Below are 17,572 nucleotides of genomic sequence, written 5' to 3'. Positions count from 1 at the left end.
ATGAATTTTGAGTATTCAAATTCATGGTGGAATAATCATGAAAAAGGTGAGAAAAAGAAAAAAAATAAGGCTCTAGGGTAAAAACCCAAAAGGGTGGTTTAGAGTAAAAGTGAAAATCTAAAAACAAATCATGAAATTTTATGATTGGTGCAAAAAGAATTAGATAAAAGCATTTTCAAATGAACCTTGATGCATTGGAACTTTTGAGAAATTTAAGATCAATCCCATTTCAATGAATTGTTTTAAATATAAGCCTTCTTTTGATTTCCTAAAACTTTGAGCCTTTCATAACTAATCCTAACATTTGCTAAAATGAACCTTTGCCAGAAACTAAGGGAGTGCCAAAATGTATCTTTTTGCAAGAAATTTATGCTTTCATTTATAAGCCTAGATGAGAAGACATTAATATTCCCTTTCTCATTCAATGGCCAAATATCTTTGATAACTAAGATCATGATGTGCCAAACCATTGCATCATTTTAGAAAGACCAAGTTATGATTCATCACTTTCATTCTATGTAGTAATCACCAGTTTTTAAAAGATTTGATCACATGTGAAAAATTGGTTATAGTTGTGTGAGGTAATTTTCACGGCTATTTTTGAAAATTTTGAGGAATGTTCAAAAAATATTTTTGAATTTCAATGCTCATTGTGAGAAATATGTGAATGCTATGATAAAAGTTATCTTTTTGGGGTAAGGAGAAATGCCAAATGTAAAGGACTTCCAGTTAAGAAGACTCGTAGACAAGAAGAATGGTTTTCAAGAATGAAGATGCTTGATCCAAGAAAAAAATGAGAATGTTTGCTTCAATTCATGAAAAAACTTGTTAGCTCATTAAAAAATTGTATGGTGTAAGTTTGGAAAAGGGATATGGTTTCCAGAATCGTATTACCACATTAAGGACATTTGGTATTGATTCATGCATTGCATTCATCGCATGCATTTTATGCATTATAAACATCACATTCATTTCCATGTATTGCATTCATTGCTTATTTTGGCAGATAAAAAAGAAAGATTCAAGCTTAAAATTTTTATTGGGAACTTTTTAAGATAAGATCTTCTTGTTTTAGATGAAAAACATCTGATAAAGAAATCAAATAAGATTTTACCTCAAGGTATTTTTATTAAAACTTCTTAATATTAATTTTAAAAATCTCTAATATCATTTTCTTAAGACCTTAGTCACAAGATAAAAATAATCTGTAAGACCTTTAGGTATAATCTCCAGATTCTCTAAGCATATTCTATAAGACCTCAAAGTATGATCTTTCAAAACCTATAGGAACTTTTCTAAATTTTTGAAATTGTGGAGCTTTTGTTTTAAAAAAGCAATTTTCAAAGTTAAAAATGATTTGTAAGATCTTTGGGTATGATTTTTTGAAACATCCGAATACCTTTTTTTAAATTTTAAAATTTAAAGATTTTATTTTAAAAGAACATTTTTCAAAGTTAAAAATAATTTGTAAAACCTCTGAGCATAATCTCCAAATCCTTTGAGCATGATCCATAAGACCTCCGGGTATGATCTTTCAAAACCTCCAAGCATAATCTCCAACTCCTCTAGGTATGATTTATAAAACTTCTAGGCATGATTTTTTGAAACCTCTAAGTATCTTTTTAAAATTTTTAAAATTATAAAGCCTTTGTTCTAAAAGAACATTTTTCAATGTTAAAAATGATTTGTGAGACTTCCAGACATAATCTCCTAGTTCTTCAGACATGATTTATAAAAATTTCGGCATGATTGTCAAAACCTTCAAGTATCATTTTTAATTTTTAAAGTTATATGCCTTCATGTTGAATAAATCCCCTTTTATTTAAAGTTGTGTGCCTTCGTGTTAAAAAAGCTCTTTTTTTTTTTTTTAAGTTATGCCTTTGTGTTGAAACAACTTTTATTTTTTAAAGTTGTGCCTTCACATTGAAAGAAACCTCTTTTTTTTAAATTGTGTGCTTTTATGTTGAAAAAACAATTAATTTTTAAAGTTGTGTGCCTTTGTTTTAAGTTAGTATTTGATTTTTAAGTAATAAACCTCTATTTTTTAGGAATCTTTCAAAAAACATCTTTGAAATAAATTGAACCTTATCATAATGGATATTTATATTTTTACATTTTTAATTTCATAAAAAATGTCCAAAAAAAAACGACTATAAACAATTCATTTTATTCAAAGTCTTTTAAAGTTTTTAAGCTTTATTTGTCTTATGGGGCTTGAAATTTGATTTAGATGACAAATCCAACATTAATCTTATCCTTTTTCATTATTTTTATTTTATTTTATTTTATTTCCTCTTTTTATTTTTCATTTCTATTCTTTTATTATTTATTTTATTTTATTTTAATCTTTATTTGAAAATCAAAAAATAAAAAAATAAAAAAGAAAAAGAAAAAAGAAGTTTTAATAAGAATTTAAAAGTGATTTAGATTTTTTTTTTTTTTTAAGATTGAATTCACCTTTAACTGAATCTCAGATTGAATCTCTTAAGATAAACATTTTAAAAAAGAGATTTTAGAAATCAAAATGGAAATCGAGATTGATAAAACTCTTTCTCAAATTGGATGGATTCTCTATTTAAACGGGCATTAGTCGAGCAGTCAGGGGCAGCAAGCAATAGGAACCAAAACTTGGCAATCAACAGTGGAAGTTTAACCTATTGCCTTTCCAACCTTCCCTTACACATGCCTCTCAATTTACCAATTAAACCCGATCACAATCCTTGCCTCAATCACAATAGAAACCTCAATCAGCTAACTGCCGACATGTATCAGCTACCAACAATCATATACCAGAACTGCCAGCATTGACAGCCCAGTATAGAATATCATTCACTGAGATCGCAGACCCGAAAACCTTACACCACTGTGAACTACCCAATTTCAGCCATCAAACCGACATACACAGTAACCGAAACTCATAGTGCCGGAATACCACCTGCAAACCCATCATCTTAGGACCAAGTCCCTCACACTACCATTGCCATAATCAAAAACCGACAGAATCAATTTCATGAATAATCAAGGTTACGACAATCCCAAAAAATAGAAGACGACAATCTCAGTGTAGAACCAATCACAATTCGGCAATCAAAAGAGGCAACACAGTTTGAAACTCAAGACCCACAATTCACCATTAACACAGAAACCTCTTTAGCAAAAAAAAAAAAAAATCCTAATTTTCAAAAGCAATTGCTTCTGAAAACATCATCCCATCAGCACAGGCCATCAGTTTGACCGTAAATTCCAAAAGAAAAATCAAGATATGCCATTTCGGCAACAACAAATCTGGTTGGGTTGTACCAAACAAAAAAGAACCTGCCACAACTGTTAGGGAAGCTCGGGGTATCTATGGTGGTTGGATAAAGGAAGTAAGCCAAGGTTTATTTAGGGCTGTTGACGACAGGAACGGCGGCATAGTGTGGTGACCGGTGCACGAGAGGACGAAGGTATTGAAGAATACCGAAAGAAATTTCTGCAGACCAAGGTCGACGGTCTCCGAGCTGCGGCCGGAGCACATGCGGCGGCGGCGGCATCGGTGGCTCTTGTTCATCTGGGGTTTAGAAAGAGGCTAGAGAACTGGCTGTCACAGAGAGAAGGCTTGAAGCAGAGCTAAAGCAGCCCCGTTTCGACAGGAAAGAAGCTAGGCCTTGAACCCGAACCCACGTGATCGACCTCGCCCATCAGGGTTTGACCCGCGTTAGCCTTTTGTTTTAAATTTGTCACTTTTTTATGTTTTATTTATGATCTATATTGTTTTATTTACATTTAAATTTCTAAAGTAGAATAATTCTGGGTAGACGTAAAATTCAACTAAAATATATTTGTAAAATAAACTTCTTCGATTTACATCATGAGAATTTAGGAGAATTAATAACTGAGGATGAAATTCCGAAAGGTTAGGAATGGTTGAACTTTTAAAATTTCTTAAGTGGGAAGTTTTTTCTTAAATTCTCTAAAATGATGAAATTTTTAAGTGAAAATTTTGGTAACAGTATACAATATATTATATTTATTTTCAAGCATAATAAGAATATAAAAAAACCAAATTGAGAGGTTTTTAGAAACAATTGAATAAATTTTGGAATTAAATTTTTTATGATGAAATTCTAAAAAGTAGGAATGGGTGATTTTTTAGAAATTTTTAAGTAAGAAATTTGTTTCTAAATTTTGCTAGAATTGTGATAAAATTAGATAAAATTTCAATAATTATATTTTTAAGCATAATAAACAATAAGGATATAAATGATAAATTTTAGAGATAAAAAAATAAAATTTTGAAACAAGAATAAAGTAAATTTGGTGATGAAATTCTAAGAACTCGAGAATGATTGATTTTTTTAAAAATTACTAGGAGACAAAATGTTTTTAAATACTTTCAAAAAGGTAAAAAATTTAGATGAAAATTTCAAATATAAAAATAATTTATGGAAATTAAGAACAAAAGTAATCAGAATGTGTTTCTTAAAAATAAATAAAAATTAGCCAAATGATGAAAATTTAAAAATGAATGATGGTTGATTTTCTAGAAATTTGTAAATGAGAATTTTTATTTTGCCCAAATGGTGGCAAGGTTAAATAAGTTTTAATAACATTATTTTCAAGCATAATAAAAATAGGAATGATAAATTAAAAAAGTAATCAAGTGAATCTAATGGAACTCTAAGAGAATGAGAAGTTTATTTGTAAATTTTGTCAAAATGGTGGTAAAATTAGATAAATTTCAATAATAATATTTTTAAGCATAGTAAACACTAAAAATAGAAATGATACAAATAACCAAGATAAATCATAGAAAAAAAATGGTAAATTCGATTCTAGGAAATCAAGAATGGTTGATTTTCTTAAATATTTTTAGGTGAAAGATATTTTTAAATAATTTTTGAATGGTGCAAAAATTATAAATATTTTAATAAAATAAAGAAATCAAAATAAAAATTTGAATAAAAGAAACTAAAAAATTATTAAATGAAAAATAAATTCGACAAAAAAGCTTTTTTAGATGAACAAATACATTCTTTGAATACTCTTAAGGTGATAAAAATTTTAGGAATTTCGCATAATGTTGAGGAAATGATAACTTTATAAAATAAAGTTATTTAGACTCGTTTTTAGTGCTTAAAAATTTGATTTTTGCTTAGTTCTTGGTAAAATAAGGATCTTTTTAATCCTAATGATTCGATTTTTTATTTTGTAGGAAATCTTTAAGAAAAGAATGAATCTTGTTGAATTTTGAAAAATCTTGAAAGTTATTGATCAATCTTGGATGATTCTTGATGCTTCTTGATGCATTGGAATGATTCTTGGAATGCTTTTGATGTGTTTTTGGTGATTCTTGAAATTCTTGAAAAGAAAAAGTGCAAAGATGTTCAAAATTTGTTTTGGTGAATTTAAAGGAGTTGGAATTGCTCAATCTTTATGAAAAATGAAAAAAATTCATTCAAGAATCAAGTTAGGAAATTTCGACTCTAATGAAGGGTAGAATTGTAATTTCAAATGAATACAAGTCCATGATAATTTATGTAGGTGCACATACATGATATTACTAATGAATGACATGGCTAAGTCTTTTCTTATTAGTTAAGAAAGATGACTTAGATGTTTATGTGTTATGATAAGGTGGCAATTCTGTTACATTGAAAAAGATTAAAAAGCCCTTGACTTTTCCTAATTGGATTTGGAATTCCTATTCTTAATAGGATTGTATTCCTATTTCTACTTGGAGTATGATTTGCATGAGTTATGAAAGGAACATTGATGTGAGGCAAAACAATGATTTTTTGTTGAAGGAAAATATTAATTTTCTCCTAGAAGAGAGCTTAAGTCATGGAATACAATAAGAGGCAAGATGATGCAATTTTAAGATCTTTTTAAAATGTTAGTAGAGTTTACAATTGAACTAAGTTTTTATTTTTAAAGATTTGGTTTTTGTTTTCTTTTCTTATATTCTAGTAGGTTCCAGAAGATTGTTATGATTTAGAAGACAATAATTGATTTAGAAGAGTTCTTTGAAGAGTTTCACTTTCATTCAACTTCAAAAAGCTTTCTTGGATTAAACAGATTCATTTTTATCGAACTTGTGGGCTGCAATTAAAGTTCAAGCTTGGCAGAATGCTTTTAGGTTTTTTTGTACCTATAAATACTTCTTTTAGGTCTTAGAAAAGAAGAAGAGGTTGGGGTAGTGGACCAATCTTAGGGTTTTATTGTTCTTAAGTTTTCTTATTTTTAAACTTTCAGTTTTTAAAGCTTTTTTGTTCTTTTAATTTTTTGTTCTTTTAAATTCATTTTATGCACATTTCTTTCAAGTTATTGCTTTAATTAAATTCTATTTTAAGTTCTTCTATTTGATTTCACTTAATTCTATTGCAATTAGTTTAATATTTGGTTCTTTCCATTTGGTTTACCTAATCTTGCTTAACATCCATTACAATCTTGCTTTATCTTTGTGCAATTGCTTCGATTTAGCTACTATTTTCATCTTAATCTTTCAATTGCATATTATATTCATATTAAAGCTCTTGATTTGTGTTTTTAGGGTTAGATTGGATTCGATTATTGCTTAGGTTGCATGGTGTGCATGATTAAGGTTTTTATAGTGTTGGGTTTACATGATTTATTCGGCTTACATGTTTTTAAGTTTAAAATAGTTTCTGTTTTAGTTATTAGGTTGATGTTAAGTTAATTTCTTGCATCTTTAATTTTGATTTCATTGGGCTATTGTTAGTTTAGGTTTATTGTATATTCGGTTTGTACTTATTGATTAGTGTTGCATGGTTGTGTGTGATTAGGGTTTAATTCAAGTAAATAGGATTCGGTTCCTGCTTATTTGTTTAATTTCGATTATGTTTTGATTTGTTTAGATTCAATTACATGATAGTAGGTTAATTTAAGTTTATTGCATGTTTTAAAAGTTAATTAGGGTTAATTAAAGTTTAATTCAGCTCGGAGTGGTTAGTTTAATTTTCATTACTTTCATGTTAATTGGTTTAGGTTACATTTGGTCATTGCATAATTGATTTATATTGGTTTCGATTTTGTTTTATTGCTTAGTATTACATGTTATTTGTTTAATTACATTCGATTCATGTTCATTAGTGTTGCATCACTTTTGGTTTTGTTAATTGCATGTTGATTTGCTATTTAGTGGTTTCGGTTTTGATTAGTTGTTGCTATATTAGTTTTGGTTCAATCTTATTCCTAGCTTTTAGTTTCGGTTTTGCTTAATTACATATTGTTTCTTTTATTCACTTGCTATTTAGGTTTAATTTCATATTAGTTTATAATTTTGCATAATTTATATTCTGTTTTCCATATTTGTTTTGATTGTTCAAGTATAAGCTTGAGTGAGATAATTTTAGTACTTGTACTCTCATATATACAATCTCTATAGAAATGAACCTTATCATTTTATTGCTTGGTACAGATTCTTAATTAGGAAAACCTAAAATTCTTTCTAATATGTAAATAAAATAAAAACCATAAATAAAAGACCATCTAGCCAAGATTTAAGATAATTTAAAATTAATTGGAAACATTTTAGAATGGGCATTGTGGGGTATTATAACCTACTCCTATGTAATCGAACTCTTAAATTTAATTTTGAAATGTAGATAAAAAAACTTATTCTTTTAGGAGCCTTAGTCAAGTATATGACATCTTTAAATAGATAGATTCGTTAGGTGACTAATCAAACCTACATAAAAATAATTGGTAGCGACTTCTTAAGATTGTGTCTAGCAATAGGTTTACAAACCTATATGTTATGATAATAAAATAAGGCTAAAAGGAAATGATTATGGATATATGTGTAAATATGTATATATGTATACATATGTGTATATATATATATTAGGGTTTGCTTGAAAGACTTGATAGATGATTAAATAAATTCTAAAATATAAGCACAACTTTGTAAATGAATGCAATTCTTATGATCTTATAAACATTCATGATGCAAATTGATTATCAGAACATATACTCACAAATGAAGATTTGCAATCAAATATCAACAAATTCTAAGAGTCATCTCATGTTTTACACAATATTTATTCTTTTCCATATGTTATAGTCAAAGTCAATCATGATTTCTATCATGTAATCATGAAAAATCAACCAAGAGAATGCAAAATCATTTTAAGCACAAATTCATCAATTTTTTTTAAAAATTTTTGAAAATTTGAAAAAAAATTTGGTTCAAATTTTCTCTACTCTCAAACTTGAATTGCACATTATTCTTAATGTACAGACAAACAAGAATTTAATAAGAAAGTGTGAAGAATACTCTTTTGACTTCTATTAATACATTCCTTGAAACACCATGATTGACTTTATTTTTACTTACTAAGTAAAGAAAGCAAACTAACATGAATATAAATAAAAACAAAAAATAAGTGAACATATAAAGAAAGGAAATTTTGGGTTACTTTTAAAATAACATTGAATTTAAAGTTAATTAAGTTAACTTTTTTTTCATTATCAATTTGAATAGGCTACAGTCATAACTAATAAGATCTCATCCGAAAACAAAATTAAAGGGTTTTGTTTTATTGTTACACATCCATTTATGACTTCAAAAAAAATTATTTCTCTTATCAATTTTAAAATTTCAATGACTTAAGAAGAATTATTGTTGACATAAAAAGAGCATTTTTCCTAAGTTGCACTTTAATAGCCGATAACTTACAATCTAAAGATTATTACTTATTGACTTTGTTGATATGAATATTAACTTTGTTAATTTTTAAATTTAATTTAATATTTAAAAAATTTGAAAATCTTTTTAAAAATTACAAAATTTTAACTTTTTAAAATTAAAACCTAATTTTTAAAAAAATTCAAAAAAATATATGATTTAAAAAAATTAAAATATTAGAAAAATAGAATTAATATTTTAAAAAATCTAAAAGAATTTTAAAATATCATATTTTTTTTAATTTTATGTTTTTTTTTTTTTAAACTGCAACCTTTTTTTGCATTTTTTTACTTTTCTGATGTTTTTCTAAAAAATCAATGCTCACGTGAACATAATTAATGGAGTAACCGATCACATTAATAATTAGATTAACATTATCGAATTTAATTTAAATAAAAATTTTTATGAATTATACTACAACTAAAACTTAAATACATAGATCAATTACATAATTTAAAAACTAATTTCATTCATTCAAGTTGCTATATCAACATCATAAAATTAATATTCATGTCATCAAATCTATGATTTCGTTAGCATTTTTAATAATAAAAATATGACAATTAATAATTAAATTAAAACTATCAAATCAAAATATCACAAACTAAACGTCAAAACTGTTGACGCAATTAAAAGAGTCAGATCCAACGGTTTTGAAGAAAGATCACCGCCAAATAATTGGGCTTTGTCTCGTACAAGATGGATGAAACCCATGCCGACTTGTATCTCTATGCATCGTTCCAATCAACAGAGAGGTAAAAGAGAATTGCCAGTCAATTTTGTAACAAAGGAACAACAAATCCAATCAGTTGCTCTCATAGTCAAATGTCAAGCTAGCTACGTTATCATAACCAGACCAAAAAAGCTAATGACTCAAAGAGGAGACATGGTTAATGTTAAACTAATGGATCACATATCTGTAAGTTAACATAGTTAACCAGTAAACAAAAGTGTTTACAACAAAGCTGAATGGTCCAATACTCTTAAGGAAAACCCGAGATGGTAGAAATTGTACAAAATACACCATGAAATAATATCAAATAGGTCATAATTATATCAAGCATCCACTAACAGTAAAACATAACCCGCTTGACATTTTCCTTCAGGGCGGGCAGAGGTCTAACAAAAGCACTAGCACCAGGTCCTCTTGTGCTTCGTGCACCTGCACCTCCACTCGTGCCTCCACGCCCTGCAGCTGTGCCACTTGTCATTGATCCGCTATCTGAAGTCTCTGGTTCCATATAAAAACGAGCTCGGAATGCAGCAAGATGAGCATAATATGCAGGGGGAACTGCACGTTTATTAGTTCCTAGGTTGTTAATGACAATAAAAGTAAAACAAATATATATATATATATATTTACATTTATATATCAGAGGGCAAAGGCGAGAATCTTGTTGACAGCACTCAGACGCATTTGTATGTGGAAGAGAGTAAACAAGTAAAGAGAACTAACCTATGGACACGGATCGCGTGCACCTTGCATATCTGCTACAATAAGCGAAAATAAGTAGATATACAATTGATATTACTGCCTCCATCTTGGAAGGCAGTGTTCATAAGAAACGTGTTCTAATTATATTAAATAAATTTCATAAAAGAGATTTGCTTCTAACATAATTTTAAAATCGTTAAAAGAATTAATTTATCATCACTTTTTTTTTATAAGTAATAGTTTATATTTTGATAAGAACATTATTATTTATATTGAATTGCTGTAGTTGATAAATTTTTCAATTAAATACTAAATTACTTCTAAATTAAAATTTTCAATTATTTATGCTTAAAACTTTACATTTTAGAAACACTTGTATTTATATATAAAAAATTATTTTTTAAAAACATTTAAATTGATTAAATATTTGCGTGCAATGCCACTATAACACTCGTCAAGCAAACATAGCAACATAGACTGAATTCATTAAGATCAAGGCAAGAACATACGTATAGCAAAGGTTGTTTGTAAGAGACTGTAATGCATCAGCTGTAAACTTGTTCTCATCCCAGCATGGCTGCATAAGTAGAAATCAAACTCCGTAGGATGACAGATTTTCGAGTCCACCACTGTGCCTGCAAAATACATATAGGAAGAATGCAATAGATTGTAATTTGAGGGTAAAATCATGGTAAATCATGACTTAGTTCTTACCAGGCAAAATATTCCCACTCCTGTCAACAGCATTGTTATCATTATGGTTGTTAGCAAACAACCTTGTATGATGACGCTTTTGTACTACAACAAAGGTAACAGTAGGCTGATAATTTGGCTCCAAAGAGGCACATGCCTGAAATTAAATGACTAAAACATTAAATTGAAAAGTGAATGAATGAGTTGCAGAGCTTCAAAACTACGAACTGATGTGCAAATTATTGGTAGTATGTAGTCAACAGACCAGCCTTACCTTACGAATAGCATCGAGTTCATACAGCAAAACTTGATAAAACTGTCCTTCACTAACACCATCTCTGCATATAGAAAATAGAAAATAAATCACTAAAACTAAGGGGTGGAGGAGGGGGGGGAGGAGAATAAAACGGTCAGCAGCTTCACTATGCCTGTAGAATATGATGCGCTGTGGCTTCAGCCCAGTGGCTCTTCGGAAAGATATTAGAAGCTCCCTGCATTAAAGAAAATAAAAAATGTTTTCAGACAAGCTACAGTTAATACCTGCCAAAGGCTAAACAGAGTTCAAACAAGAAGCACATGGAGGAAACCATACTTAACCATGCCACCAGACACAGTCCCCCTTACTGGATCCTGCCATGTCCTGTATAAATCTTGAATGAGCTCCTGGTGATGAGCTTGAGCACAAACCAGACCAGCATACTTTGTAACCTCTGGCCAATCTTGGGAGGCAACAACCTGAATGTTTAATTACGTAGTATATTAATGGCTAAAATTTCAAAAAAGCCAATTAAGAAGACCATGAAATGCATGCAACAAAAACAGAGATGTACTAAAAAACATACAGCTGCAATAGAAGGGCTTGAATCCTCCCCAGGGTGAGGATGGGTAACATCAGCACCAAAAATTATAGTCGGCTGGTCACTGACTAGAGGTATTCGTCGTGATATCGCATCAACAAGAACCATATTCCTTCCTCCAACCTTGACATTAATCTTCAATGCCAGATTGGCCAAATATTGTTTTCTCATTTTAAATACATGTTTAGTCAAACAGCACTGAGAAACAATTCCAAGATCTGTCTCACAAATCCTTTTCAAATCACCTGCAAGGGAAATATAACATTTCAAAGAATTGCATGAACTCTTTTTCAAGAAATTTCAAACTACAAAATTTATACCATAAAGAGAGCCATTATTATCTGGAAGAATAACAATAAGTAGGTCAAGCTCTTTGTTCTGGGGCCGGAGTTTAGTCATGGCATCATGATACCGTGTTTTCAAGACCATCTCCACATGCTCAGGACGAGCACTAATTGGAGGAAGCACTGGTTCACAAGTAAAAGCCTGCAAATGGCACAAATATTAATATTGAATGTTCTCGGAAATCCTTTTCAAAATAAGAATTGTTCAACAATAACCAAACTGAGATCACAAAGACATACTAATATCAGATTACTGCAACTCCCTTACCATGCCAGAGATAGTACACATTTGTGCAAGTTCATAACAAAATCCTCTTGCCACACTATCTTGGACTTGCCAAGAAAAATTTATGCAGATCCAGTTGTTTACGATCCCACCATTAATCATTTTCTGCAACAAGATAATCAGAAAACGTACCAAGAAAAATTTCACATTCAACATTCCAAGCTTAGATATTAACTTCATGCACCTTCCAGTATATCATTCATTTAAATGCATGTGCTACGGAACAAAGCAATCATTTACAAGGATGGAAAACGTAATCAAGCGTTCATGGCAATGGATTGTGGACAAACATTTAAGAATAGACACAAAAATTATAGATAACACAACTTGATAGATAGCATTCATTGAAAAACCATTATAAATTATAAAATTTTACGGCAGGCTTCTGAGTTGGGGTCTATGGCTTTAAAATGAGAATTATAAATTATAAAATTTTATGAGGCCATTAGTTATTTACTTTTCATTTAAAGTAGGGTAAGGTTCCATATTTTGGAACCCACTTTTGTGACTACTTCTCAATTCTAAAAATCTGTACATGCAGTTACACCAACTTCTTCGACATTTTAGGATAACTATTAATTTTTTTCTTTTCATATTTATCTAGATAATTAAATTATTTATCTATTCTACCCATATAGTGGCTTTGTGTAAGACTAATTTGATTAGACCAAATATATGTTAAGAGCTCAAATACAGATATATTGAAGAAATCCTGCTCAACATCACACAATGTATGCTCTAGCATTAAAACAGTATTGAGAACAAGGGATACCTTATTTATCATATTCCATTGCCCAACTTGAGGCAGGCAATCCTTCTCTCTACCTGTCTCATGATATTTAAGCTACAAGCAAAACAGAAATTACAATCACAAATCAAAATCCAGAAGGAATCACAAAATTGCAGAAAAAAGAATATGATAATTAATAACTTACCCAAGGTGCAGGCAGAATGCGTGCTTCAACTGAAGCAAGCTTCTCACTAATTTTAATTCCAAATTCCTTTGCATAAGGGTCCTCATGATAAGCATTATGTTGTACTGTCTATAGTGGAAATATAAGCAATTAGTCAACAGTAAAAAACCAGCAACTCACAGGACAATTTTTTCTTGATTAAAAGAAATCACGGCAAATGGCCACAGCAAGAGCCACAAATATGTTGCAGACTTTTTAGATTGAATGGAACTTTTGAGACATATCAAATCAGTTGGCATGCACAATTAATACCATCTTTAAGGCAATTTGTACATGTGCGAATCGTAAAGAAGAAAAACGGAAAACATTTTACATAGCTTTGAGGCAAAAGTAGAGAATACTAATACATCATATCAACCCATCAAAAGAAACAAAAAAACATTGTGCAATATCAATTTAAAAAATGTGACTCATGTGAATAGCAAAACAATGTTAGTAACAAAAAAGGAAAGGTAAAAATACCAGACCTTCATAATATCATACTCCCTTTCCTGAGGAAGCTGGCAGGCGACCTTCAGCAAAGCAGTGATCTGCCTCTCATTCAGTCTCTTGGAGTACCTCTGACCCTCAACAATCTTGCATACCTATGAGAACCACTACTCATTAGCATGCATATCCATATGTCAATTACCTATCAATTGAAAGGACTAGAGTGTACTTTACCTCCATTGGCAAATAATTTGATCTCTGCTGGTTTCCAACTTGTAGACAAGGCCACTGAGTGTGTTGAATGATGAAACCATAAGTTCCATAAAAGTATTCCACAACAGATTTCATTGTACCTGTTTTATCTACCGGAAAACTATGAGACAATAATGTCTGTTAGAAAAGCAAGTTTCATGCCACATCACGATGTAACCAGGAAACCTAACACAGATCATATGCCCTAATATTATTGGACTATGTTTAAAAAGCCCAAAGATCAAAAAAGTTAATCTTCAATAACATTTATATGACTATCATTGGTCTTTTGTCTTTTTAAAAGATAATTTATTCACTTGAAACAAATAAAACATGTTTCCCGTACTTCTAGTGAAACAAATAAGAGGATAGAGATTCTCAAAAAGCTATTACATCACAGAATAATAGCAAAACTCACGTTAGCTCTCTAGTTGCTTGTGATGTTAAACCAGATATACGATATTTTCTTCGCATGTTTCCACGGTGTGTAACTTCCACCTTGACTCCTCTTAGAGCCTTTTTGATCTATTTATACAAAAGCAAATACAATGACAACGGTGACATAAATTACTACATGTAACATTCAAGGAATACAAAATATACAAGAAAAAAAGTTAAGCTAAGACGGGGAAAAATAATAGCTTAAATAATTGAAAGAGAGCACACATTATTGCTAGCAAACTTTTTCACTTGCTGACACGAGTAATTGTGCTCATTTCCTATAAACAAGAAATATAACTTCAAATATAACAATAAAAATGAATAAACATCCAGGATGACATAGTGCTTGTTAAATATAACTTCAAATCAGAAGGAAATTTCAGAAAATATACCTTCACACGATCAGCATCAGATAGTGGTCTAGAAGAAACATCCCGATTTAGCAATTGTGTTACAAAATCAATAACTGGCAATGGCTCAATGAAAGCAGTTGAAGACATATCTGTCCAACAGATAATTGTCAGCATAAGAAGATGTTAGATGAACACACAGAGATCAAATGCAGGCGCAACCACACATGAATGAGCCATCTAGGCATGCAAAATAGACCAACACAAGGAAAATGGTAGCCTAATAAACACAATACCAATATTCAGTGACAGTCCCATCTGTGTAGGACGAATGCTTTGGTAGAAACCACGCCAACTTTCTAATCCCTCACCCAAAGGCTGCTTTCTCCCTAGGTCAGGGGAGTAAAATGAACGGCCAACAGGACAGTACCTATAATCAATTACCGTTAGTCTCTCACACATCAAATTTGGAAAGAGGAAGCAAAGGGAAGAACTAAATAGCAGTACCTAGTAGCAGGTAATTCACGGAGAACAATGTCAAGAACCTGAAGAGCTTCCTGAGGAGCATCAGCTTGCTTCCCTTGAAGAAATAGTCCAAGATGATGCAGATCAGCACAAGCAGCCAATTTGATCACAACTCTAAATTCACGCTCTCTTCTGCATTAAAAGTACAATTAATGGAATATAGACGACAAAAGAAAAAAAGTCAGAGACCCATTTCATGTCAGAGCCCCATTTCATTCGAACTTTTTCTTTTTATATTTTACTTCTACGTCAATAAAATTTACAAGGAAGATTAAAAAAAATTGCCACTCAGCAAGCATTGGAGAACCTGTTTAAATCATAGAGAAAGCAGAATTTAGCATTTCAAAGCCAGAACAAACTTTTCCAGTTTCTAGACTTGGATCCTATGACTGAGATGAAAATGATATAAATTTTTATCCCTTTTTTAAATTTCTAGCCAAAAAAACAGAAGTTACACAACAAAAAGTAAACACATCAGTGCATAAGAATATTGAATGGAAACAAGAAGGCAAGCAACAACCTTTGCATTCCAGACCCATCATCATCATCAATAAGGGTGATCTTAAACTCCTTTGACACAAAGGGGAGAGGACCAGCAGTGTAAAGACTCTTGCGGCCATCATAAGCAGGAAGGCGCTTTCCAAGATGTGATTCTCTGTAAAATTTCACCAGCTGCTCCATCACAGCCCGGTTCACTCCTCGTGATGTGGCCTCCGGTGTTATAGTAACCTGTTTCCATTGACAATAGCAATCAAGAAGTAGCAAATAAAGGCAAAAACAAACGTAGAAAACACTGATGACGAAAGAACTCACATCATACTGGTGCAAATCTTTATCTGGCAGTTCAGCAAAGAAATGATTAGCCTTGACTATACACTTTTTGCCAGTGCAGCCCTTTCCAGGCCGAAGAGGAAACCTCACCGACTTGCTTGAGGAAGGGACGGGCTGAATTGCTTGGCCAGTTTCTTGTTGGATGGAAAGCTGCTGAAGCTGCTGTGCCAATGGTGCATGTTCAGGTGGCCTGGATGACGAACCTGCCTGAGACGGATAAGGCTGGGGAGTCACCCCAGCTTGAAAAGGATTTGTTGCTTGGTGCAGCTCGGGAACAAATGGTCGGGATGGTCCACCATGGAAAGGTTCTCCACAGCCAACACCGCCTCGACCACTGCCATAGCTCCCACGACCTCCTTGTTGAGGAGGCCCTCCCCTTCCTCTACCTTGGTATTCAGGGGATCCTACAGCATACTGTTGTTGTGACATACACCAGACCCGACCACCAAAACCAACATCATAACCTCCCCTACCTGCTTGCTGAGACTGTGGAACCCAACTTCTTCCACCTGAGTATCCTCCTCCTCCACCTCCTCGTTGTTGGAGAGGAGGTTGGGGACCGCGACCAGTATCATGGGACTGAGAGCTCTCACCTCCAGCAGAAGGAACATCAGTACTCTTCTTCCTAACCATGATTGCAACTGTAACAGGATAGAAAAGTAACAAGGAGATTTATCAAAGTAAAGTGCAAATGTTTTCGATCAAAACTAAAAAGGTTTTACTCCAATGAAACTTTAAAAAGCGTTTTCCAGCAAAATAAAATAACTAAACTAAGACATTGAGTAATTATAATTTTCAGAGAGTAAAAAAACAGACATATATCAAATCAAAGGAAGAAATGAGAAGCCTTTGTATCAACAACCCAACATAGCATAATAAACTGAAACGGAGAAATAGAAACCCTAACACATATAACAATAATAGCATGAAAAATTGGCGAGATCCCGTGAAAACCTAGTGAACGAAAGCAGAAAACGAAGATCTAAGAAATTGTAGTGAAAATACAAGCTAGTAAAGAAAGATCCGTAGAAAACGAGAGCAAAGCAACAGAAGCTCAGCCAAAGAAAACAGATCCATCAACAATAAGAAGAACATCAAAAGGCAAAAGAGTTTCCCCCGAAAAAAGCGTCGGAAAACCGCTTGTTAATAATAATGTATACAATTTGCTAAAATAAAAGAGAGGAAGGCTGTACGACTACCACTCAGGACTTCACACCTCCAGTATCTTCCTTACACGGTAAAGAAAGACTTGAAGAGCACCCGCATTGCTATCTATATATATAGAGTGAGAAAGCGCCGTAAAATGCGCACAGGTACATGGCTCAATACTTACTTGATAAGTAACGCCTTTTTGCTTAATAAATACTTAGTAGTACTTTCTTTTTTATTTTTACGTACGAAGCATCGTGAATGGAGAATTTTATTTTTTATTTGAACGGATCTGAAGGAGCGAAGAGATATAATTT

The 17,572-nt window shown here is 31.6% G+C and overlaps 1 protein-coding gene across 1 annotated transcript; it reads right to left on the bottom strand.

Moving 5' to 3' along the window:
- Window positions 1-9,579: 9,579 nt before the first annotated feature.
- LOC111311708 (protein argonaute 1-like) lies at window positions 9,580-17,357 on the bottom strand. The gene is given in 22 exon segments (XM_089765899.1): window positions 9,580-9,980; window positions 10,146-10,177; window positions 10,634-10,697; window positions 10,700-10,759; window positions 10,839-10,974; window positions 11,092-11,155; window positions 11,246-11,308; window positions 11,410-11,552; window positions 11,660-11,919; window positions 11,995-12,160; window positions 12,287-12,409; window positions 13,077-13,148; window positions 13,240-13,347; window positions 13,746-13,862; window positions 13,942-14,080; window positions 14,378-14,484; window positions 14,793-14,902; window positions 15,047-15,180; window positions 15,258-15,407; window positions 15,796-16,004; window positions 16,089-16,747; window positions 17,306-17,357. Coding segments are annotated over 21 exon segments (3,132 nt in total). The 5' UTR covers window positions 16,740-16,747; window positions 17,306-17,357; the 3' UTR covers window positions 9,580-9,756.
- Between the last annotated feature and the right edge of the window lie 215 nt (window positions 17,358-17,572).

This window comes from Durio zibethinus, chromosome 9, assembly GCF_047325235.1.
Source record: "Durio zibethinus cultivar Kanyao isolate XHJ-2024 chromosome 9, ASM4732523v1, whole genome shotgun sequence".
Lineage (NCBI taxonomy): Eukaryota > Viridiplantae > Streptophyta > Magnoliopsida > Malvales > Malvaceae > Durio > Durio zibethinus.
Note: the sequence above shows the minus strand (reverse complement) of the source record. Positions and strands in the feature narration are given on the sequence as shown.